At 51.0% G+C, this 24,603-nt stretch overlaps 1 protein-coding gene across 1 annotated transcript in view; it reads right to left on the bottom strand.

The window, feature by feature from the left end:
• OBSCN (obscurin, cytoskeletal calmodulin and titin-interacting RhoGEF) overlaps nucleotides 1-24,603 on the bottom strand; it is a gene marked incomplete at its 3' end in the record, with an annotated part of 243,727 nt that overhangs the window by 78,432 nt on the left and 140,692 nt on the right. Inside the window, exons 54-61 of the mRNA XM_075272031.1 lie at nucleotides 21,105-21,365; nucleotides 20,545-20,817; nucleotides 20,006-20,272; nucleotides 16,500-16,766; nucleotides 15,897-16,163; nucleotides 15,331-15,603; nucleotides 14,568-14,834; nucleotides 13,909-14,175 (exon numbers count right to left, since the gene is read on the bottom strand). Of these exons, the coding sequence (XP_075128132.1) occupies nucleotides 13,909-14,175; nucleotides 14,568-14,834; nucleotides 15,331-15,603; nucleotides 15,897-16,163; nucleotides 16,500-16,766; nucleotides 20,006-20,272; nucleotides 20,545-20,817; nucleotides 21,105-21,365 (2,142 nt within the window). The remainder of the gene's footprint in view (nucleotides 1-13,908; nucleotides 14,176-14,567; nucleotides 14,835-15,330; nucleotides 15,604-15,896; nucleotides 16,164-16,499; nucleotides 16,767-20,005; nucleotides 20,273-20,544; nucleotides 20,818-21,104; nucleotides 21,366-24,603) is intronic.

Genomic DNA, 24,603 nt, shown 5'->3' with positions numbered 1-24,603 from the left:
GCTGGTGTCAGGTCAGTCATCTCCTAGATGTACTCATGGTGTCAGGTCAGTCATCTCCTAGATGTACTCATGGTGTCAGGTCAGTCATCTCCTAGATGTACTCATGGTGTCAGGTCAGTCATCTCCTAGATGTACTCATGGTGTCAGGTCAGTCATCTCCTAGAGGTACCGCTGGTGTCAGGTCAGTCATCTCCTAGAGGTACTGCTGGTGTCAGGTCAGTCATCTCCTAGAGGTACTCATGGTATCAGGTCAGTCGTCTCCTAGAGGCACTGCTGGTGTCAGGTCAGTCATCTCCTAGAGGTACTGCTGGTGTCAGGTCAGTCATCTCCTAGAGGTACTGCTGGTGTCAGGTCAGTCATCTCCTAGAGGTACTGCTGGCACCATGTAAGTCGTCTCCTAGAGGTACTGCTGGTGTCAGGTCAGTCATCTCCTAGAGGTACTGCTGGTGTCAGGTCAGTCATCTCCTAGAGGTACTGCTGGTGTCAGGTCAGTCATCTCCTAGATGTACTGCTGGTGTCAGGTCAGTCATCTCCTAGAGGTACTGCTGGTGTCAGGTCAGTCATCTCCTGGGTACTGCTGGCACCATGTAAGTCGTCTCCTAGAGGTACTGCTGGTGTCAGGTCAGTCATCTCCTAGAGGTACTGCTGGTGTCAGGTCAGTCATCTCCTAGAGGTACTGCTGGTGTCAGGTCAGTCATCTCCTAGAGGTACTGCTGGTGTCAGGTCAGTCATCTCCTAGAGGTACTGCTGGTGTCAGGTCAGTCATCTCCTAGACGTACTCATGGTGTCAGGTCAGTCATCTCCTAGATGTACTCATGGTGTCAGGTCAGTCATCTCCTAGATGTACTCATGGTGTCAGGTCAGTCATCTCCTAGATGTACTCATGGTGTCAGGTCAGTCATCTCCTAGAGGTACCGCTGGTGTCAGGTCAGTCATCTCCTAGATGTACTCATGGAGTCAGGTCAGTCATCTCCTAGAGGTACTGCTGGTGTCAGGTCAGTCATCTCCTAGAGGTACTCATGGTATCAGGTCAGTCGTCTCTTAGAGGCACTGCTGGTGTCAGGTCAGTCATCTCCTAGAGGTACTGCTGGTGTCAGGTCAGTCATCTCCTAGAGGTACTGCTGGTGTCAGGCCAGTCATCTCCTAGAGGTACTCATGGTATCAGGTCAGTCGTCTCCTAGAGGCACTGCTGGTGTCAGGTCAGTCATCTCCTAGAGGTACTCATGGTGTCAGGTCAGTCATCTCCTAGAGGTACTCATGGTATCAGGTCAGTCGTCTCCTAGAGGCACTGCTGGTGTCAGGTCAGTCATCTCCTAGAGGTACTGCTGGTGTCAGGTCAGTCATCTCCTAGAGGTACTGCTGGTGTCAGGTCAGTCATCTCCTAGAGGTACTGCTGGTGTCAGGTCAGTCATCTCCTAGAGGTACTGCTGGTGTCAGGTCAGTCATCTCCTAGATGTACTCATGGTGTCAGGTCAGTCATCTCCTAGATGTACTCATGGTGTCAGGTCAGTCATCTCCTAGATGTACTCATGGTGTCAGGTCAGTCATCTCCTAGATGTACTCATGGTGTCAGGTCAGTCATCTCCTAGAGGTACCGCTGGTGTCAGGTCAGTCATCTCCTAGAGGTACTGCTGGTGTCAGGTCAGTCATCTCCTAGAGGTACTCATGGTATCAGGTCAGTCGTCTCCTAGAGGCACTGCTGGTGTCAGGTCAGTCATCTCCTAGAGGTACTGCTGGTGTCAGGTCAGTCATCTCCTAGAGGTACTGCTGGTGTCAGGTCAGTCATCTCCTAGAGGTACTGCTGGCACCATGTAAGTCGTCTCCTAGAGGTACTGCTGGTGTCAGGTCAGTCATCTCCTAGAGGTACTGCTGGTGTCAGGTCAGTCATCTCCTAGAGGTACTGCTGGTGTCAGGTCAGTCATCTCCTAGATGTACTGCTGGTGTCAGGTCAGTCATCTCCTAGAGGTACTGCTGGTGTCAGGTCAGTCATCTCCTGGGTACTGCTGGCACCATGTAAGTCGTCTCCTAGAGGTACTGCTGGTGTCAGGTCAGTCATCTCCTAGAGGTACTGCTGGTGTCAGGTCAGTCATCTCCTAGAGGTACTGCTGGTGTCAGGTCAGTCATCTCCTAGAGGTACTGCTGGTGTCAGGTCAGTCATCTCCTAGAGGTACTGCTGGTGTCAGGTCAGTCATCTCCTAGACGTACTCATGGTGTCAGGTCAGTCATCTCCTAGATGTACTCATGGTGTCAGGTCAGTCATCTCCTAGATGTACTCATGGTGTCAGGTCAGTCATCTCCTAGATGTACTCATGGTGTCAGGTCAGTCATCTCCTAGAGGTACCGCTGGTGTCAGGTCAGTCATCTCCTAGATGTACTCATGGAGTCAGGTCAGTCATCTCCTAGAGGTACTGCTGGTGTCAGGTCAGTCATCTCCTAGAGGTACTCATGGTATCAGGTCAGTCGTCTCCTAGAGGCACTGCTGGTGTCAGGTCAGTCATCTCCTAGAGGTACTGCTGGTGTCAGGTCAGTCATCTCCTAGAGGTACTGCTGGTGTCAGGCCAGTCATCTCCTAGAGGTACTCATGGTATCAGGTCAGTCGTCTCCTAGAGGCACTGCTGGTGTCAGGTCAGTCATCTCCTAGAGGTACTCATGGTGTCAGGTCAGTCATCTCCTAGAGGTACTCATGGTATCAGGTCAGTCGTCTCCTAGAGGCACTGCTGGTGTCAGGTCAGTCATCTCCTAGAGGTACTGCTGGTGTCAGGTCAGTCATCTCCTAGAGGTACTGCTGGTGTCAGGTCAGTCATCTCCTAGAGGTACTGCTGGTGTCAGGTCAGTCATCTCCTAGAGGTACTCATGGTGTCAGGTCAGTCATCTCCTAGAGGTACTCATGGTGTCAGGTCAGTCATCTCCTAGATGTACTCATGGTGTCAGGTCAGTCATCTCCTAGAGGTACTCATGGTGTCAGGTCAGTCATCTCCTAGATGTACTCATGGTGTCAGGTCAGTCATCTCCTAGATGTACTCATGGTGTCAGGTCAGTCATCTCCTAGAGGTACTCATGGTGTCAGGTCAGTCATCTCCTAGAGGTACTGCTGGTGTCAGGTCAGTCATCTCCTAGAGGTACTGCTGGTGTCAGGTCAGTCATCTCCTAGAGGTACTGCTGGTGTCAGGTCAGTCATCTCCTAGATGTACTGCTGATGTCAGGTCAGTCATCTCCTAGAGGTACTGCTGGTGTCAGGTCAGTCATCTCCTGGGTACTGCTGGCACCATGTAAGTCGTCTCCTAGAGGTACTGCTGGTGTCAGGTCAGTCATCTCCTAGAGGTACTGCTGGTGTCAGGTCAGTCATCTCCTAGAGGTACTCATGGTGTCAGGTCAGTCATCTCCTAGAGGTACTGCTGGTGTCAGGTCAGTCATCTCCTAGAGGTACTGCTGGTGTCAGGTCAGTCATCTCCTAGATGTACTCATGGTGTCAGGTCAGTCATCTCCTAGATGTACTCATGGTGTCAGGTCAGTCATCTCCTAGATGTACTCATGGTGTCAGGTCAGTCATCTCCTAGATGTACTCATGGTGTCAGGTCAGTCATCTCCTAGAGGTACCGCTGGTGTCAGGTCAGTCATCTCCTAGATGTACTCATGGTGTCAGGTCAGTCATCTCCTAGAGGTACTGCTGGTGTCAGGTCAGTCATCTCCTAGAGGTACTCATGGTATCAGGTCAGTCGTCTCCTAGAGGCACTGCTGGTGTCAGGTCAGTCATCTCCTAGAGGTACTGCTGGTGTCAGGTCAGTCATCTCCTAGAGGTACTCATGGTATCAGGTCAGTCGTCTCCTAGAGGCACTGCTGGTGTCAGGTCAGTCATCTCCTAGAGGTACTGCTGGTGTCAGGTCAGTCATCTCCTAGATGTACTGCTGGTGTCAGGTCAGTCATCTACTAGAGGTACTGCTGGTGTCAGGTCAGTTATCTCCTAGAGGTACTCATGGTATCAGGTCAGTCGTCTCCTAGAGGCACTGCTGGTGTCAGGTCAGTCATCTCCTAGAGGTACTGCTGGTGTCAGGTCAGTCATCTCCTAGAGGTACTGCTGGTGTCAGGCCAGTCATCTCCTAGAGGTACTCATGGTATCAGGTCAGTCGTCTCCTAGAGGCACTGCTGGTGTCAGGTCAGTCATCTCCTAGAGGTACTCATGGTGTCAGGTCAGTCATCTCCTAGAGGTACTCATGGTATCAGGTCAGTCGTCTCCTAGAGGCACTGCTGGTGTCAGGTCAGTCATCTCCTAGAGGTACTGCTGGTGTCAGGTCAGTCATCTCCTAGAGAAACTGCTGGTGTCAGGTCAGTCATCTCCTAGAGGTACTGCTGGTGTCAGGTCAGTCATCTCCTAGAGGTACTCATGGTGTCAGGTCAGTCATCTCCTAGAGGTACTCATGGTGTCAGGTCAGTCATCTCCTAGATGTACTCATGGTGTCAGGTCAGTCATCTCCTAGAGGTACTCATGGTGTCAGGTCAGTCATCTCCTAGATGTACTCATGGTGTCAGGTCAGTCATCTCCTAGATGTACTCATGGTGTCAGGTCAGTCATCTCCTAGAGGTACTCATGGTGTCAGGTCAGTCATCTCCTAGAGGTACTGCTGGTGTCAGGTCAGTCATCTCCTAGAGGTACTGCTGGTGTCAGGTCAGTCATCTCCTAGAGGTACTGCTGGTGTCAGGTCAGTCATCTCCTAGATGTACTGCTGATGTCAGGTCAGTCATCTCCTAGAGGTACTGCTGGTGTCAGGTCAGTCATCTCCTGGGTACTGCTGGCACCATGTAAGTCGTCTCCTAGAGGTACTGCTGGTGTCAGGTCAGTCATCTCCTAGAGGTACTGCTGGTGTCAGGTCAGTCATCTCCTAGAGGTACTGCTGGTGTCAGGTCAGTCATCTCCTAGATGTACTCATGGTGTCAGGTCAGTCATCTCCTAGATGTACTCATGGTGTCAGGTCAGTCATCTCCTAGATGTACTCATGGTGTCAGGTCAGTCATCTCCTAGATGTACTCATGGTGTCAGGTCAGTCATCTCCTAGAGGTACCGCTGGTGTCAGGTCAGTCATCTCCTAGATGTACTCATGGTGTCAGGTCAGTCATCTCCTAGAGGTACTGCTGGTGTCAGGTCAGTCATCTCCTAGAGGTACTCATGGTATCAGGTCAGTCGTCTCCTAGAGGCACTGCTGGTGTCAGGTCAGTCATCTCCTAGAGGTACTGCTGGTGTCAGGTCAGTCATCTCCTAGAGGTACTGCTGGTGTCAGGTCAGTCATCTCCTAGAGGTACTCATGGTATCAGGTCAGTCGTCTCCTAGAGGCACTGCTGGTGTCAGGTCAGTCATCTCCTAGAGGTACTGCTGGCACCATGTAAGTCGTCTCCTAGAGGTACTGCTGGTGTCAGGTCAGTCATCTCCTAGAGGTACTACTGGTGTCAGGTCAGTCATCTCCTAGAGGTACTGCTGGTGTCAGGTCAGTCATCTCCTAGAGGTACTGCTGGTGTCAGGTCAGTCATCTCCTAGAGGTACTGCTGGTGTCAGGTCAGTCATCTCCTAGACGTACTCATGGTGTCAGGTCAGTCATCTCCTAGATGTACTCATGGTGTCAGGTCAGTCATCTCCTAGATGTACTCATGGTGTCAGGTCAGTCATCTCCTAGAGGTACCGCTGGTGTCAGGTCAGTCATCTCCTAGATGTACTCATGGAGTCAGGTTAGTCATCTCCTAGAGGTACTGCTGGTGTCAGGTCAGTCATCTCCTAGAGGTACTCATGGTATCAGGTCAGTCGTCTCCTAGAGGCACTGCTGGTGTCAGGTCAGTCATCTCCTAGAGGTACTGCTGGTGTCAGGTCAGTCATCTCCTAGAGGTACTGCTGGTGTCAGGCCAGTCATCTCCTAGAGGCACTCATGGTATCAGGTCAGTCGTCTCCTAGAGGCACTGCTGGTGTCAGGTCAGTCATCTCCTAGAGGTACTGCTGGTGTCAGGTCAGTCATCTCCTAGAGGTACTCATGGTATCAGGTCAGTCGTCTCCTAGAGGCACTGCTGGTGTCAGGTCAGTCATCTCCTAGAGGTACTGCTGGTGTCAGGTCAGTCATCTTCTAGAGGTACTGCTGGTGTCAGGTCAGTCATCTCCTAGAGGTACTGCTGGTGTCAGGTCAGTCATCTCCTAGAGGTACTCATGGTATCAGGTCAGTCGTCTCCTAGAGGCACTGCTGGTGTCAGGTCAGTCATCTCCTAGAGGTACTGCTGGCACCATGTAAGTCGTCTCCTAGAGGTACTGCTGGTGTCAGGTGAGTCATCTCCTAGAGGTACTGCTGGTGTCAGGTCAGTCATCTCCTAGAGGTACTGCTGGTGTCAGGTCAGTCATCTCCTAGATGTACTGCTGGTGTCAGGTCAGTCATCTCCTAGAGGTACTGCTGGTGTCAGGTCAGTCATCTCCTGGGTACTGCTGGCACCATGTAAGTCGTCTCCTAGAGGTACTGCTGGTGTCAGGTCAGTCATCTCCTAGAGGTACTGCTTGTGTCAGGTCAGTCATCTCCTAGAGATACTGCTGGTGTCAGGTCAGTCATCTCCTAGAGGTACTGCTGGTGTCAGGTCAGTCATCTCCTAGAGGTACTGCTGGTGTCAGGTCAGTCATCTCCTAGACGTACTCATGGTGTCAGGTCAGTCATCTCCTAGATGTACTCATGGTGTCAGGTCAGTCATCTCCTAGATGTACTCATGGTGTCAGGTCAGTCATCTCCTAGATGTACTCATGGTGTCAGGTCAGTCATCTCCTAGAGGTACCGCTGGTGTCAGGTCAGTCATCTCCTAGATGTACTCATGGAGTCAGGTCAGTCATCTCCTAGAGGTACTGCTGGTGTCAGGTCAGTCATCTCCTAGAGGTACTCATGGAATCAGGTCAGTCGTCTCCTAGAGGCACTGCTGGTGTCAGGTCAGTCATCTCCTAGAGGTACTGCTGGTGTCAGGTCAGTCATCTCCTAGAGGTACTGCTGGTGTCAGGCCAGTCATCTCCTAGAGGTACTCATGGTATCAGGTCAGTCGTCTCCTAGAGGCACTGCTGGTGTCAGGTCAGTCATCTCCTAGAGGTACTGCTGGTGTCAGGTCAGTCATCTCCTAGAGTTACTCATGGTATCAGGTCAGTCGTCTCCTAGAGGCACTGCTGGTGTCAGGTCAGTCATCTCCTAGAGGTACTGCTGGTGTCAGGTCAGTCATCTCCTAGAGGTACTGCTGGTGTCAGGTCAGTCATCTCCTAGAGGTACTGCTGGTGTCAGGTCAGTCATCTCCTAGAGGTACTGCTGGTGTCAGGTCAGTCATCTCCTAGAGGTACTCATGGTGTCAGGTCAGTCATCTCCTAGAGGTACTCATGGTGTCAGGTCAGTCATCTCCTAGAGGTACTCATGATGTCAGGTCAGTCATCTCCTAGAGGTACTGCTGGTGTCAGGTCAGTCATCTCCTAGAGGTACCGCTGGTGTCAGGTCAGTCATCTCCTAGAGGTACTGCTGGTGTCAGGTCAGTCATCTCCTAGAGGTACTCATGGTGTCAGGTCAGTCATCTCCTAGAGGTACTCATGGTGTCAGGTCAGTCATCTCCTAGAGGTACTGCTGGTGTCAGGTCAGTCATCTCCTAGAGGTACTCATGGTGTCAGGTCAGTCGTCTCCTAGAGGTACTCATGGTGTCAGGTCAGTCATCTCCTAGAGGTACTGCTGGTGTCAGGTCAGTCATCTCCTAGAGGCACTGCTGGTGTCAGGTCAGTCATCTCCTAAAGGTACTGCTGGTGTCAGGTCAGTCATCTCCTAGAGGTACTCATGGTGTCAGATCAGTCATCTCCTAGAGGTACTGCTGGTGTCAGGTCAGTCATCTCCTAGAGGTACTGCTGGTGTCAGGTCAGTCATCTCCTAGAGGTACTGCTGGTGTCAGGTCAGTCATCTCCTAGAGGTACTGCTGGTGTCAGGTCAGTCATCTCCTAGAGGTACTGCTGGTGTCAGGTCAGTAATCTCCTAGAGGTACTCATGGTATCAGGTCAGTCGTCTCCTAGAGGCACTGCTGGTGTCAGGTCAGTCATCTCCTAGAGGTACTCATGGTGTCAGGTCAGTCATCTCCTAGAGGTACTGCTGGTGTCAGGTCAGTCACCTCCTAGAGGTACTGCTGGCACCATGTAAGTCGTCTCCTAGAGGTACTGCTGGTGTCAGGTCAGTCATCTCCTAGAGGTACTGCTGGTGTCAGGTCAGTCATCTCCTAGAGGTACTGCTGGTGTCAGGTCAGTCATCTCCTAGATGTACTGCTGATGTCAGGTCAGTCATCTCCTAGAGGTACTGCTGGTGTCAGGTCAGTCATCTCCTGGGTACTGCTGGCACCATGTAAGTCGTCTCCTAGAGGTACTGCTGGTGTCAGGTCAGTCATCTCCTAGAGGTATTGCTGGTGTCAGGTCAGTCATCTCCTAGAGGTACTCATGGTGTCAGGTCAGTCATCTCCTAGAGGTACTGCTGGTGTCAGGTCAGTCATCTCCTAGAGGTACTGCTGGTGTCAGGTCAGTCATCTCCTAGATGTACTCATGGTGTCAGGTCAGTCATTTCCTAGATGTACTCATGGTGTCAGGTCAGTCATCTCCTAGAGGTACCGCTGGTGTCAGGTCAGTCATCTCCTAGATGTACTCATGGTGTCAGGTCAGTCATCTCCTAGAGGTACTGCTGGTGTCAGGTCAGTCATCTCCTAGAGGTACTCATGGTATCAGGTCAGTCGTCTCCTAGAGGCACTGCTGGTGTCAGGTCAGTCATCTCCTAGAGGTACTGCTGGTGTCAGGTCAGTCATCTCCTAGAGGTACTCATGGTATCAGGTCAGTCGTCTCCTAGAGGCACTGCTGGTGTCAGGTCAGTCATCTCCTAGAGGTACTGCTGGCACCATGTAAGTCGTCTCCTAGAGGTACTGCTGGTGTCAGGTCAGTCATCTCCTAGAGGTACTGCTGGTGTCAGGTCAGTCATCTCCTAGAGGTACTGCTGGTGTCAGGTCAGTCATCTCCTAGATGTACTGCTGGTGTCAGGTCAGTCATCTCCTAGAGGTACTGCTGGTGTCAGGTCAGTCATCTCCTGGGTACTGCTGGCACCATGTAAGTCGTCTCCTAGAGGTACTGCTGGTGTCAGGTCAGTCATCTCCTAGAGGTACTGCTGGTGTCAGGTCAGTCATCTCCTAGAGGTACTGCTGGTGTCAGGTCAGTCATCTCCTAGAGGTACTGCTGGTGTCAGGTCAGTCATCTCCTAGAGGTACTGCTGGTGTCAGGTCAGTCATCTCCTAGACGTACTCATGGTGTCAGGTCAGTCATCTCCTAGATGTACTCATGGTGTCAGGTCAGTCATCTCCTAGATGTACTCATGGTGTCAGGTCAGTCATCTCCTAGATGTACTCATGGTGTCAGGTCAGTCATCTCCTAGAGGTACCGCTGGTGTCAGGTCAGTCATCTCCTAGATGTACTCATGGTGTCAGGTCACTCATCTCCTAGAGGTACCGCTGGTGTCAGGTCAGTCATCTCCTAGATGTACTCATGGTGTCAGGTCAGTCATCTCCTAGACGTACTCATGGTGTCAGGTCAGTCATCTCCTAGATGTACTCATGGTGTCAGGTCAGTCATCTCCTAGATGTACTCATGGTGTCAGGTCAGTCATCTCCTAGATGTACTCATGGTGTCAGGTCAGTCATCTCCTAGATGTACTCATGGTGTCAGGTCAGTCATCTCCTAGAGGTACTCATGGTGTCAGGTCAGTCATCTCCTAGAGGTACTCATGGTATCAGGTCAGTCATCTCCTAGAGGTACTGCTGGTGTCAGGTCAGTCGTCTCCTAGAGGCACTGCTGGTGTCAGGTCAGTCATCTCCTAGAGGTACTGCTGGTGTCAGGTCAGTCATCTCCTAGAGGTACTGCTGGTGTCAGGCCAGTCATCTCCTAGAGGTACTCATGGTATCAGGTCAGTCGTCTCCTAGAGGCACTGCTGGTGTCAGGTCAGTCATCTCCTAGAGGTACTGCTGGTGTCAGGTCAGTCATCTCCTAGAGGTACTCATGGTATCAGGTCAGTCGTCTCCTAGAGGCACTGCTGGTGTCAGGTCAGTCATCTCCTAGAGGTACTGCTGGTGTCAGGTCAGTCATCTCCTAGAGGTACTGCTGGTGTCAGGTCAGTCATCTCCTAGAGGTACTGCTGGTGTCAGGTCAGTCATCTCCTAGAGGTACTCATGGTGTCAGGTCAGTCATCTCCTAGAGGTACTGCTGGTGTCAGGTCAGTCATCTCCTAGATGTACTCATGGTGTCAGGTCAGTCATCTCCTAGAGGTACTCATGGTGTCAGGTCAGTCATCTCCTAGAGGTACTGCTGGTGTCAGGTCAGTCATCTCCTAGAGGTACTCATGGTGTCAGGTCAGTCATCTCCTAGAGGTACTGCTGGTGTCAGGTCAGTCATCTCCTAGAGGTACTCATGGTATCAGGTCAGTCATCTCCTAGAGGTACTGCTGGTGTCAGGTCAGTCATCTCCTAGAGGTACTCATGGTGTCAGGTCAGTCATCTCCTAGAGGTACTCATGGTGTCAGGTCAGTCATCTCCTAGAGGTACTGCTGGTGTCAGGTCAGTCATCTCCTAGAGGTACTGCTGGTGTCAGGTCAGTCATCTCCTAGAGGTACTGCTGGTGTCAGGTCAGTCATCTCCTAGAGGTACTGCTGGTGTCAGGTCAGTCATCTCCTAGAGGTACTGCTGGTGTCAGGTCAGTCATCTCCTAGAGGTACTGCTGGTGTCAGGTCAGTCATCTCCTAGAGGTACTGCTGGTGTCAGGTCAGTCATCTCCTAGAGGTACTGCTGGTGTCAGGTCAGTCATCTCCTAGAGGTACTGCTGGTGTCAGGTCAGTCATCTCCTAGAGGTACTGCTGGTGTCAGGTCAGTCATCTCCTAGAGGTACTGCTGGTGTCAGGTCAGTCATCTCCTAGAGGTACTGCTGGTGTCAGGTCAGTCATCTCCTAGAGGTACTGCTGGTGTCAGGTCAGTCATCTCCTAGAGGTACTGCTGGTGTCAGGTCAGTCATCTCCTAGAGGTACTGCTGGTGTCAGGTCAGTCATCTCCTAGAGGTACTCATGGTGTCAGGTCAGTCATCTCCTAGAGGTACTCATGGTGTCAGGTCAGTCATCTCCTAGAGGTACTCATGGTGTCAGGTCAGTCATCTCCTAGAGGTACTGCTGGTGTCAGGTCAGTCATCTCCTAGAGGCACTGCTGGTGTCAGGTCAGTCGTCTCCTAGAGGCACTGCTGGTGTCAGGTCAGTCATCTCCTAGAGGTACTGCTGGTGTCAGGTCAGTCGTCTCCTAGAGGCACTGCTGGTGTCAGGTCAGTCATCTCCTAGAGGTACTGCTGGTGTCAGGTCAGTCATCTCCTAGAGGTACTGCTGGTGTCAGGTCAGTTATCTCCTAGAGGTACTGCTGGTGTCAGGTCAGTCATCTCCTAGAGGTACTCATGGTGTCAGGTCAGTCATCTCCTAGAGGTACTCATGGTGTCAGGTCAGTCATTTCCTAGAGGTACTCATGGTGTCAGGTCAGTCATCTCCTAGATGTACTCATGGTGTCAGGTCAGTCATCTCCTAGAGGTACTCATGGTGTCAGGTCAGTCATCTCCTAGATGTACTCATGGTGTCAGGTCAGTCATCTCCTAGAGATACTGCTGGTGTCAGGTCAGTCTTCTCCTAGAGGTACTCATGGTGTCAGGTCAGTCATCTCCTAGAGGTACTCATGGTGTCAGGTCAGTCATCTCCTAGATGTACTCATGGTGTCAGGTCAGTCATCTCCTAGAGGTACTCATGGTGTCAGGTCAGTCATCTCCTAGAGGTACTCATGGTGTCAGGTCAGTCATCTCCTAGATGTACTCATGGTGTCAGGTCAGTCATCTCCTAGAGGTACTCATGGTGTCAGGTCAGTCATCTCCTAGAGGTACTCATGGTGTCAGGTCAGTCATCTCCTAGAGGTACTGCTGGTGTCAGGTCAGTCATCTCCTAGAGGTACTCATGGTATCAGGTAAGTCGTCTCCTAGAGGCACTGCTGGTGTCAGGTCAGTCATCTCCTAGAGATACTGCTGGTGTCAGGTCAGTCATCTCCTAGAGGTACTGCTGGTGTCAGGTCAGTCATCTCCTAGAGGTACTGCTGGTGTCAGGTCAATCATCTCCTAGATGTACTCATGGTGTCAGGTCAGTCATCTCCTAGAGGTACTCATGGTGTCAGGTCAGTCATCTCCTAGAGGTACTCATGGTGTCAGGTCAGTCATCTCCTAGATGTACTCATGGTGTCAGGTCAGTCATCTCCTAGAGGTACTCATGGTGTCAGGTCAGTCATCTCCTAGAGGTACTCATGGTGTCAGGTCAGTCATCTCCTAGATGTACTCATGGTGTCAGGTCAGTCATCTCCTAGAGGTACTCATGGTGTCAGGTCAGTCATCTCCTAGAGGTACTCATGGTGTCAGGTCAGTCATCTCCTAGAGGTACTGCTGGTGTCAGGTCAGTCATCTCCTAGAGGTACTGCTGGTGTCAGGTCAGTCATCTCCTAGAGGTACCGCTGGTGTCAGGTCAGTCGTCTCCTAGAGATACTGCTGGTGTCAGGTCAGTCATCTCCTAGAGGTACTCATGGTGTCAGGTCAGTCATCTCCTAGAGGTACTCATGGTGTCAGGTCAGTCATCTCCTAGAGATACTGCTGGTGTCAGGTCAGTCATCTCCTAGAGGTACCGCTGGTGTCAGGTCAGTCATCTCCTAGAGGTACTCATGGTGTCAGGTCAGTCATCTCCTAGAGGTACTCATGGTGTCAGGTCAGTCATCTCCTAGAGGTACTCATGGTGTCAGGTCAGTCATCTCCTAGAGGTCCCACCAATGATCCTGGGGGTGGAGAATGACTTGGTGCCCAGTACCCCCATATCACCAACCCCACATGTCAAAGGAATGAAGAGAGTAGAGTCCTGGTCTTCTGCGCCCCTGAGTGACACTTTTTGGGTGAATACTGAGAGCCCACTGTAATGTGCTGACATTCTGTCCTGATGAAGGGTCCACATGGGGGCGACCTAATAAACAAGTCACATGACATGACCTACACTCCAAAGATGGATGGCACCCCCGAAACATCTGCTGCATAGCACACATGTATACACATACAGACCGAAACAGAATGTAAGACTGTCACAGCGTCTCCAAGGGACAGAGTAGGGAGAGAAGCTGCAGTATACAGCAGATACAGATAGAAATATAACACAGGCTTCCATACTGGGGACAGGAGAGAGAAGCTGCAGTATACAGCAGATACAGATAGAAATATATAGGGCGAGAAGCTGCAGTATACAGCAGATACAGATAGAAATATAACACAGGCTTCCATACTGGGGACAGGAGAGAGAAGCTGCAGTATACAGCAGATACAGATTATAGAAATATAACACACACTTCCATACTGGGGACAGGAGAGAGAAGCTGCAGTATACAGCAGATACAGATTATAGAAATATAATACAAGCTTCCATACTGGGGACAGGAGAGAGAAGCTTCAGTATACAGCAGATACTGGGACAGGAGAGAGAAGCTGCAGTATACAGCAGATACTGGGGACAGGAGAGAGAAGCTGCAGTATACAGCAAATTATAACAACAATTCTAAACATAAAACTGAGAGAAAAAGATAGCGAGGACAAAGGTGTGGGGGAGGGGGGAGTTGTAAGTGATGACGTCAGGCTGGAGCTACACGGAGCTGACACTGACCGCTGCTTTTCAGACTTATGACATCACTGTGATGTCACTGCAGGGAGGCGGCTGCCATAGACTCAAGGACAGATGTCTTCATCCTAATCCCAATATTCCTAACAATAACACAGTCCGGATCTACGATAAGGGGCCCGACATGGCCGCAGCTTGTTACCTTGTACAAATACGGAGGCGGTGGTCTGGGCAGATCCCGTGCTGCAGCTGTAGGGGCCACAGTCCTCGAGGGCCACGTTCTGTATCACTAATTCTAACACACGGCCATCTTGTTTCATCTTATACTTATCGCCAGACTGTAGCACCACCGCCCCCTTCCTCCATTCCACGGGGGCGCTCTCCCTGGAAACCTCACAACGCAGAATGGCCGACCGCCCCTCCTCCGGCTCAATGTTATGCAGCTCTTGTGTGAATACGACCGGCAGGGCTGAAAGACACCAGAGAAGAGAACACGTCATAGAGCGGAGCGATGATGTCATAGAAACAAGGCATGGCCAAAATATACCGGAGGATAATGTGGGAGATAGGGGGCAGTACAAGGGTGCCGCGTGATCTGGCGCGTATACGGCGTGTGAGAGTTTGCACGCCGTATACGCTCCCATTGATTTCAATGGGAGTCAGGATCGTATACGCCGCGTTATTTTGCAGCCGTGATTTTGCGGCATTTACGATCCACACTCCCATTGAAATCAATGGCGCGTATACGGCGCGCAAACTCTCACACGGCGTATACGCGCCACATCACGCGGCACGTTACCCCATGTGAATGGGCCCTATAGCTGCTTTGTACTACTATAATGTACTCAATGACTCTTCTACCTTTGACGTGTAATTTCGCGGATGTTTTCTCGCTCCCCGCACTACAGCTGTACTCCGCACCATCCTCCAGGGCGACATCTTTAATATGTAAGGTGTGGGCGCTTCCTTTCGTGCTGATCTCATATTTTCCTCCAGATTTGATAATGGCGGCTCCTTTTCTCCATTCCACGGTGACGTTTGGTTTGGAGAGCTCGCAGCTCAGCGCGACTTCTTTCGTCTCTTCCGCTTCCACCGCTTGTAGAGGTTTGGTGAAACTTAAAGCTGCAGCTGGGGATGAAGTCACAGAACATGAAGAATAAGAAGAAGAACATGGAACAAAGTGTAAAGAGCACCACGAGATCTTATAGCGCCCCCAATGTAGTAATAGGTAACTGCAGTGTTACAGTGATGCCGCATCTTAATTTGGATATAACAAAAGGAGAAGAACCCAGAGAGGAGAAGAGAAGAGCAATGGATGCACAGACCGGGCGCTTCATAGGCATTCAGAATTGTGATGTCATCAGGGGGGTCTAAATATTAAGGTAAGTCCCCAGCCCGTACCTCCCCATCCATTAGGGACCAAGAAGAAGACTGATGGTTTATAGAGTAGCTGGGCCATTGGACCCGGGGGCTGCTTTTATGTCTGACATTACCTGACCACATGTGTGGACTAAGTCTCCCAATAAGACAATGAAAGGCTCCTGATTTTTGAGGTTGTACCTCTCAGTGCCCGCGCCATGAAGCTTGTGGGTCATTGAGGTTCTTCCATGTTTCTAGCATTTACCTTTGACCTCCAGCTCAGCTTCAGTTTGATTTGGTCCCACCCTGAAGCTGACAAGGCCGGAGTCCTCCAGTGACACCTTCCTTAGGGTCAGGGTGTGGATCTTGCCCTTGTGGACGGCTATCTCATTCATCTCATTGGATTGCAGAGGGACTCCGGCCAGGAACCACTGCACATCCGGAGCATTGTCCTTGGACACCTTACACTTGAAGATGGCATCTTCTCCTTCATCTACCGACACCCTCTGGAGCTGATCCACGATGAAGGGTTCTGGTTCTACAATACAGATCAGTAACAATCTGCTGATAATATCTCAGGACATGTCGGGTGAGATTACACAGAGTGGCAGTGACACGGATGTCCCATCATGTAGCCTGCCACCAACACGGCGGCCACTGGCACCAATGGCCAGCAACGCAGACGGCCACCAGTACAGACTGCCACAGTCACGGACCATCACCACTACAGACCATCACCACTACAGACTGTGCCAATGGTGGTCTGTGACTAGGGTGGACTCGTGTAATGTGGAGGCTCCGGAGACGCTTTGCTTTGGGCAGTATTTTTACCTTTCACGTGGACATTTGCTGCCGATGTCTGGTGTCCGGTGTCACAGCTGTACTCTCCTGCATCAGAGGGCTGCAGCTTGTGTATGCGGAGCTCCACCACACGGCCTGTCTGCTTCATCTCATACTTAGCCCCTGATTTAAGGGTCACTCCAGCTTTCTTCCACTGCACAGGGGCATCAGGTTTGGAGATCTCTGCCCTCAGTGTCACCGATCCGTTCTCTTCTCCTTGTACGTTCTGCAGGTGGCTGGAGATCTGCACAGGCAGCGCTGAGAGAAGACAATGTATTAGGAGGACTGATATATATACTGTATATACTCCGTATACTTCTGTACTGTGTGACCCATGGCACCATATAGCCCGGGGCAGACAGAATCAGGGAAGATCTTCCAATTCATTATAAGGCCAGTAACAAACTCTACATCTAATTACACCATATTAATGATCCAGTGATTAGTCCCTATGATAGTTATTATGTAACAAACCAGACTTCTCATTTCACTTGGGAGTTGGAAACTTTACTCTGAGTCTCCCTAAAATTGTCCCCGCCTCTGATCCCACAGCCCTACCTTCTATGTCTGTTTGCTATACACCAGTGACTTTACCTGTGACCCGCAGGTTAGATGTGACCTTCTGGTCCCCGGTGTCACACGTATAGTCCCCGGAGTCCTCCGGCTGGGCCCGCTGTATAATCAGCTCCACCATTTTCCCTTTCTGCTTGATCTCGATCCTTTCACTGGCCGTGATCTGCACGTTTCCCCTCCTCCACTTTATCGCAGCATTGGCCTTTGAGATCTGTGCTCGGATAATGACTGTAGATCCCTCCTCACAACTCTGGTCTTCAGGCTTCTGTTCAAAGACCACCGGGATGGCTGTAACAAAGTAACAGGAGGGCGTCACTATAGAAGAGTCACAGAGAAATACAACAAAGTACCAGGAGGGCGTCACTATAGAGCAGTCACAGAGAAATACAACAAAGTAACAGGAGGGCGTCACTATAGAACAGTCACAGAGAAATACAACAAAGTGACAGGAGGGCGTCACTATAGAACAGTCACAGAGAAATACAACAGGGTACAACAAAGTAACAGGAGGACGTCACTATAGAACAGTCACAGAGAAATACAACAGGACACAACAAAGTAACAGGAGGGCGTCACTATAGAACAGTCACAGAGAAATACAACAAGATACAACAAAGTAACAGGAGGGCATCACTATAGTACAGTCACAGAGAAATACAACAAGATAGAACAAAGTAACAGGAGGGCGTCACTATAGAACAGTCACAGAGAAATACAACAAAGTAACAGGAGGGCGTCACTATAAAAGGGTCACAGAGAAATACAACAGGATACAACAAAGTAACAGGAGGGCGTCACTATAGAACAGTCACAGAGAAATACAACAGGATACAACAAAGTAACAGAAGGATGTCACTATAGAACAGTCACAGAGCAATACAACAGGAAACAGCAAAATAACAGGAGTGCGTCACTATAGAACAGTCACAGAGAAATACAACAAGATACAACAAAGTAACAGGAGTGCGTCACTATAGAACAGTCACAGAGAAATACAACAAGATACAACAAAGTAACAGGAGGGCGTCACTATAGAACAGTCACAGAGAAATACAACAAGATACAACAAAGTAACAGGAGGGCGTCACTATAGAACAGTCACAGAGAAATACAACAGGAAACAGCAAAATAACAGGAGTGCGTCACTATAGAACAGTCACAGAGAAATACAACAGGATACAACAAAGTAACAGGAGGGCATCACTATAGAACAATCACAGAGAAATACAACAAAGTAACAGGAGGGCGTCACTATAGAACAGTCACAAAGTAATACAACAGGGTACAACAAAGTAACAGGAGGGCGTCACTATAGAACAGTCACAGAGAAATACAACAAAGTAACAGGAGGACGTCACCATAGAAGAGTCACAGAGAAATACAACAGGAAACAGCAAAGTGACAGGAGGATGTCGCTATAGAACAGTCTCAGAGAAATACAACAAAGTAACAGGAGGGCGTCACTATAGAACAGTCACAGAGAAATACAACAGGTTACAACAAAGTAACAGGAGGGCGTCACTATAGAAGAGTCACAGAGAAATACAACAGGAAACAACAAAGTAGCAGGAGGGCGTCACTATAGAACAGTCTCAGAGAAATACAACAGGATACAACAAAGTAACAGGAGGGCGTCACTATACAACAGTCACAGAGAAATACAACAAAGTAACAGGAGGGCGTCACTATACAACAGTCACAGAGAAATACAACAAAGTAACAGGAGGGCGTCACTATAGAACAGTCACAGAGAAATAAAACAAAGTGAAAGGAGGGCATCACTATAGAACAGTCACAGAGAAATACAACAAAGTAACAGGAGGACGTCACCATAGAACAGTCACAGAGAAATACAAAGGGATACAACAAAGTAACAGAAGGACATCACTATACAACAGTGACAGAGAAATACAACAGGATACAACAAAGTAACAGGAGGGTGTTGCTATAGAACAGTCACAGAGAAATACAACAAAGTAACAGGAGGGCGTCACTATAGAACAGTCACAGCGTGGGGCCACACGGTGGCTCAGTGGTTAGCACTGCAGCCTTGCAGTGCTGGAGTCCTGGTGTTCAAATCCCACCAAGGGCATAAAACCATCTGCTAGGAGTTTGTATGTTCTCCCCGTGTTTGCATGGATTTCCATCCCATATTCCAAAAAGACATACTGATAGGGAAAAATGTACATTGTGAGCTCTATGTGGGGCTCACAATCTACATTTAAAAAAAAAAAAGAAAAAAAAAAAAAGAACAGTCACAGAGAAATAAAACAAAGTAACAGGAGGGCGTCACTATAGAACAGTCACAGAGAAATACAACAAAGTAATAGGAGGACGTCACTATAGAACAGTCACAGAGAAATAAAACAAAGTAACAGGAGGGCGTCACTATAGAACAGTCACAGAGAAATACAACAAAGTAACAGGAGGACGTCACTATAGAACAGTCACAGAGAAATACAACAGGGTACAACAAAGTAACAGGAGGGCTTTACTATAGAACAGTCACAGAGCAATACAACAGGGTACAACAAAGTAACAGGAGGGCGTCACTAGGCAACAGTCACAGAGAAATACAGAGAAATACAACAAAGTAACAGGAGGGCGTTACTAACAGTCACAGAGAAATACAACAGGAAACAACAAAATAACAGGAGGGCGTTACTATAGAACAGTCACAGAGTAATACAACAGGATACAACACCATTTTATGTGACTATCTACAATTAATGCTCTCCCCATTAGCGCAGGCTCACTTAACAATTGAGCTACATTATATCTTACACTCCAGTCACAGTCACAGAGAAATAAAACAAAGTAACAGGAGGGCGTCACTATAGAACAGTCACAGAGAAATACAACAAAGTAATAGGAGGACGTCACTATAGAACAGTCACAGAGAAATAAAACAAAGTAACAGGAGGGCGTCACTATAGAACAGTCACAGAGAAATACAACAAAGTAACAGGAGGACGTCACTATAGAACAGTCACAGAGAAATACAACAGGGTACAACAAAGTAACAGGAGGGCTTTACTATAGAACAGTCACAGAGCAATACAACAGGGTACAACAAAGTAACAGGAGGGCGTCACTAGGCAACAGTCACAGAGAAATACAGAGAAATACAACAAAGTAACAGGAGGGCGTTACTAACAGTCACAGAGAAATACAACAGGAAACAACAAAATAACAGGAGGGCGTTACTATAGAACAGTCACAGAGTAATACAACAGGATACAACACCATTTTATGTGACTATCTACAATTAATGCTCTCCCCATTAGCGCAGGCTCACTTAACAATTGAGCTACATTATATCTTACACTCCAGTCACCTCCAGAGCTGCAGCAAGATACTGACCTGGACATGACGTGAGATGAGTCAGTAATATATATATATATATATATATATATATATATATATATATATTTATATATATATATATATATATATAGACAGCCCAGATATCAGGTGACGTTCTGATCTATCTGTCATGAGTGTCGTGTTGGCGGCGAGCTGCGTACCTGTAACGGTGACTTTGGCTGTGGACTTCTGGTTCCCGGTGTCACAGGAGTATGTCCCGGAGTCTTCCGGCTTGGCGTGGTGGATCTGCAGGATCTGAACATTGCCCTCATCCAGGAGATTGTACTTGGCACTGGCAGAGATCTGCTCGTCCCTCTTCTTCCATACCAGAGGAACGCCAGGCTGAGACAGCTCACACTGGAGGACCACCGCGGAGTCCTCCGACACCTTCACATCCGACAGCTGTTGCGTGAACACCGGGAGTGGAGCTGGGGGTACAGAAGGGGTGAGACACTGAGAAGAAAGGACGGGGGCCTCAAAGGGTCAAAAACAGCTTGTCGTATAGGCACCTCCATTGTAGGAGACATGACTCCAGAAAGGAAAGAGTCAGGGGGTGAGGCTACCCTACTTATATTGGCAATAGTGCCCAGAGGACCAGGACTAAGGGGGGACCCAGAGCTGGGGTGTTATAGTCATACAGGCCTCTGTCCCTCGCTCACACGGAGACCCCTCCTCGCACTCTGCACATTGCCCATCTTACCCTTGACGGTGAGCTCAGCTGTAGACTCGTGCGGGCCCACCCTGAAGGTGACAATCCCCGAATCCTCCTGGGTCACACTGCTCAGCTTCAGAACATGAGACTTCCCTTTCTCCACGGAGATCTCGTTCATCTCGTTGTCCTCCAGACTGATCCCCTGCAGCTTCCACTCCACGTCCCGGGTGTGGTCATGGGAGACGTCACACCGGAATATGGCGTCCTCCCCGGCGACCACAGACAGGTCCTTCAGACCATGGACAATGGTGACGTTCAGCTCTAGATGACAAGAAGCATGGTGGAGGTTATAGTCCTCATGATGTCCATGTATCCAATAGTATATTATGTCTTAGAGGTAGTCACAGCCCCGCCCCCTGAAGCACGGTCATCAGTGATGGCCCCATGGGTCACCAATGTCACCCTCTGAGTATTCAGGCTATTCTCTCCTCTCTAGTTACTAGTGCTGGGCTGCAGTTCTGGCCGCGGCCACATGGAGCGCTGTGGCCCCGCCACTACATGACCATTTCTCCCTCCCGCCCAGCAGGGCCGCAGCTCTATGGTTTCACCTGTGACGCTGAGGCTGGCCGAGCTCCTCTTGCTTCGGGCTGTACATGTGTATTCTCCTGCGTCCTCCAGCTCCAGGTTCTTTATTATTAGCTCCCGCACGGCGCCATCTTGTCTCATCTCGTACTTGTGGTTGGCCTGCAGCTTCTCGCCTCCTTTCCACCACTCCACAGAGGCCATTTTGGCGGATACCTCACAGCGGAGATGAGCGGTGCCGCCCTCCTCCGCCTCAACATTCTGCAAATTCTTCACAAACTGGAGGACTGCAAAATAACATCAAGAGGTCACAAGGCCGAAATCTGGGGGCGCTCCAGAGACGGGACACTGGTGGACACCCCCTGATTGCTTCCTGTCAGTGAGCGGACGCAAACATCATGTACAATTGGATAGCGTTCCCTGATACATTGTAACAAACCTTCAGCGATCAGCAGGAATAGTCCAGGACAATATTAAAGGGGTTGTCCGGGATAAAAGCAAATTCTTCCTATAAACTAAACCCCCTCCCCCGCCTAACGTCTAATTTACATCCATTTAAAAAATTGTATAATTACCTATATCAGTCATGTGACCACCCCAGGGACACGTTCTGATAGTCCAGTAATGTTCCGTTTCACTTTCACTTCCGAAACGGAACGTCCCCACTCCCCCATCAATACTTATGTCTTCCTGTTTCCAGAACAGGCCATCCTCCTCTCCTCTTCTCTTCCAGCGCCTGCGCAGTCTGGAGGGGAGTTCTAGACATGCGAATTGCAATCCATCTCTACAGTGCAGGGGTCAAAGTTCATTCCGGTCTGTGCGCAGCGACTAAAGGCCGTGCGCAGCGAAGAGAAGGAGAGGAGTCGGCTCCCACATTGGAAACTAGGTAAGTATGATGGGACCCGGGGGCTATCAGTGGCAGGATAACTAGCTAAGGATAGCTAGGGAGAGAGGGAAGGGGGCTAGTAGTGGGCGGGATAGCTTAGTGTAGTTTAGCTAGGGAGACAGGGAGGGGGTGTAATACAGTGAGAGAGGAGGGGGGGCAGTGACAGGGAGGGGGCGTAATACAGTGAGAGAGGAGGGGGGGGCAGTGACAGGGAGGGGGTGTAATACAGTGAGAGAGGAGGGGGGGCAGTGACAGGGAGGGGGTGTAATACAGTGAGAGAGGAGGGGGGAGCAGTGACAGGGAGGGGGCGTAATACAGTGAGAGAGGAGGGGGGAGCAGTGACAGGGAGGGGGCGTAATACAGTGAGAGAGGAGGGGGGAGCAGTGACAGGGAGGGGGCGTAATACAGTGAGAGAGGAGGGGGGGCAGTGACAGGGAGGGGGTGTAATACAGTGAGAGAGGAGGGGGGGCAGTGACAGGGAGGGGGTGTAATACAGTGAGAGAGGAGGAGGGGGGAGCAGGGAAAGGGAGGGGGTGTAATACAGTGAGAGAAGAGGGGGGAGCAGTGACAGGGAGGGGGCGTAATACAGTGAGAGAGGAGGGGGGAGCAGTGACAGGGAGGGGGTGTAATACAGTGAGAGAGGAGGGGGAGCAGTGACGGAGGGGGTGTAATACAGTGAGAGAGGAGGGGGAGCAGTGACAGGGAGGGGGTGTAATACAGTGAGAGAGGAGGAGGGGGGAGCAGGGACAGGGAGGGGGCGTAATACAGTGAGAGAGGAGGGGGGAGCAGTGACAGGGAGGGGGTGTAATACAGTGAGAGAGGAGGGGGGGGGAGCAGGGACAGGGAGGGGGCGTAATACAGTGAGAGAGGAGGGGGGAGCAGTGACAGGGAGGGGGCGTAATACAGTGAGAGAGGAGGGGGGAGCAGTGACAGGGAGGGGGCGTAATACAGTGAGAGAGGAGGGGGGAGCAGTGACAGGGAGGGGGCGTAATACAGTGAGAGAGGAGGGGGGGCAGTGACAGGGAGGGGGTGTAATACAGTGAGAGAGGAGGGGGGGCAGTGACAGGGAGGGGGTGTAATACAGTGAGAGAGGAGGAGGGGGGAGCAGGGAAAGGGAGGGGGTGTAATACAGTGAGAGAAGAGGGGGGAGCAGTGACAGGGAGGGGGCGTAATACAGTGAGAGAGGAGGGGGGAGCAGTGACAGGGAGGGGGTGTAATACAGTGAGAGAGGAGGGGGAGCAGTGACGGAGGGGGTGTAATACAGTGAGAGAGGAGGGGGAGCAGTGACAGGGAGGGGGTGTAATACAGTGAGAGAGGAGGAGGGGGGAGCAGGGACAGGGAGGGGGCGTAATACAGTGAGAGAGGAGGGGGGAGCAGTGACAGGGAGGGGGTGTAATACAGTGAGAGAGGAGGGGGGAGCAGTGACAGGGAGGGGTGTAATACAGTGAGAGAGGAGGGGGGAGCAGTGACAGGGAGGGGGTGTAATACAGTGAGAGAGGAGGGGGGGGCAGTGACAGGGAGGGGGTGTAATACAGTGAGAGAGGAGGGGGAGCAGTGACAGGGAGGGGGTGTAATACAGTGAGAGAGGAGGGGGGAGCAGGGACAGGGAGGGGGTGTAATACAGTGAGAGAGGAGGGGGGAGCAGTGACAGGGAGGGGGTGTAATACAGTGAGAGAGGAGGGGGGAGCAGTGACAGGGAGGGGGTGTAATACAGTGAGAGAGGAGGGGGGGCAGTGACAGGGAGGGGGTGTAATACAGTGAGAGAGGAGGGGGGGGGAGCAGGGACAGGGAGGGGGCGTAATACAGTGAGAGAGGAGGGGGGAGCAGTGACAGGGAGGGGTGTAATACAGTGAGAGAGGAGGGGGGAGCAGTGACAGGGAGGGGGTGTAATACAGTGAGAGAGGAGGGGGGGGCAGTGACAGGGAGGGGGTGTAATACAGTGAGAGAGGAGGGGGAGCAGTGACAGGGAGGGGGTGTAATACAGTGAGAGAGGAGGGGGGAGCAGGGACAGGGAGGGGGTGTAATACAGTGAGAGAGGAGGGGGGAGCAGTGACAGGGAGGGGGTGTAATACAGTGAGAGAGGAGGGGGGAGCAGTGACAGGGAGGGGGTGTAATACAGTGAGAGAGGAGGGGGGGCAGTGACAGGGAGGGGGTGTAATACAGTGAGAGAGGAGGGGGGAGCAGGGACAGGGAGGGGGTGTAATACAGTGAGAGAAGAGGGGGGAGCAGTGACGGAGGGGGTGTAATACAGTGAGAGAGGAGGGGGAGCAGTGACAGGGAGGGGGTGAGAGAGGAGGGGGGAGCAGGGACAGGGAGGGGGTGTAATACAGTGAGAGAGGAGGGGGGAGCAGTGACAGGGAGGGGGTGTAATACAGTGAGAGAGGAGGGGGGGCAGTGACAGGGAGGGGGTGTAATACAGTGAGAGAGGAGGGGGGAGCAGTGACAGGGAGGGGGTGTAATACAGTGAGAGAGGAGGGGGGAGCAGGGACAGGGAGGGGGTGTAATACAGTGAGAGAGGAGGAGGGGGGAGCAGGGACAGGGAGGGGGCGTAATACAGTGAGAGAGGAGGGGGGGCAGTGACAGGGAGGGGGTGTAATACAGTGAGAGAGGAGGAGGGGGGAGCAGGGACAGGGAGGGGG

This window comes from Leptodactylus fuscus, chromosome 4, assembly GCF_031893055.1.
Source record: "Leptodactylus fuscus isolate aLepFus1 chromosome 4, aLepFus1.hap2, whole genome shotgun sequence".
NCBI lineage: Eukaryota > Metazoa > Chordata > Amphibia > Anura > Leptodactylidae > Leptodactylus > Leptodactylus fuscus.
Note: the sequence above shows the minus strand (reverse complement) of the source record. Positions and strands in the feature narration are given on the sequence as shown.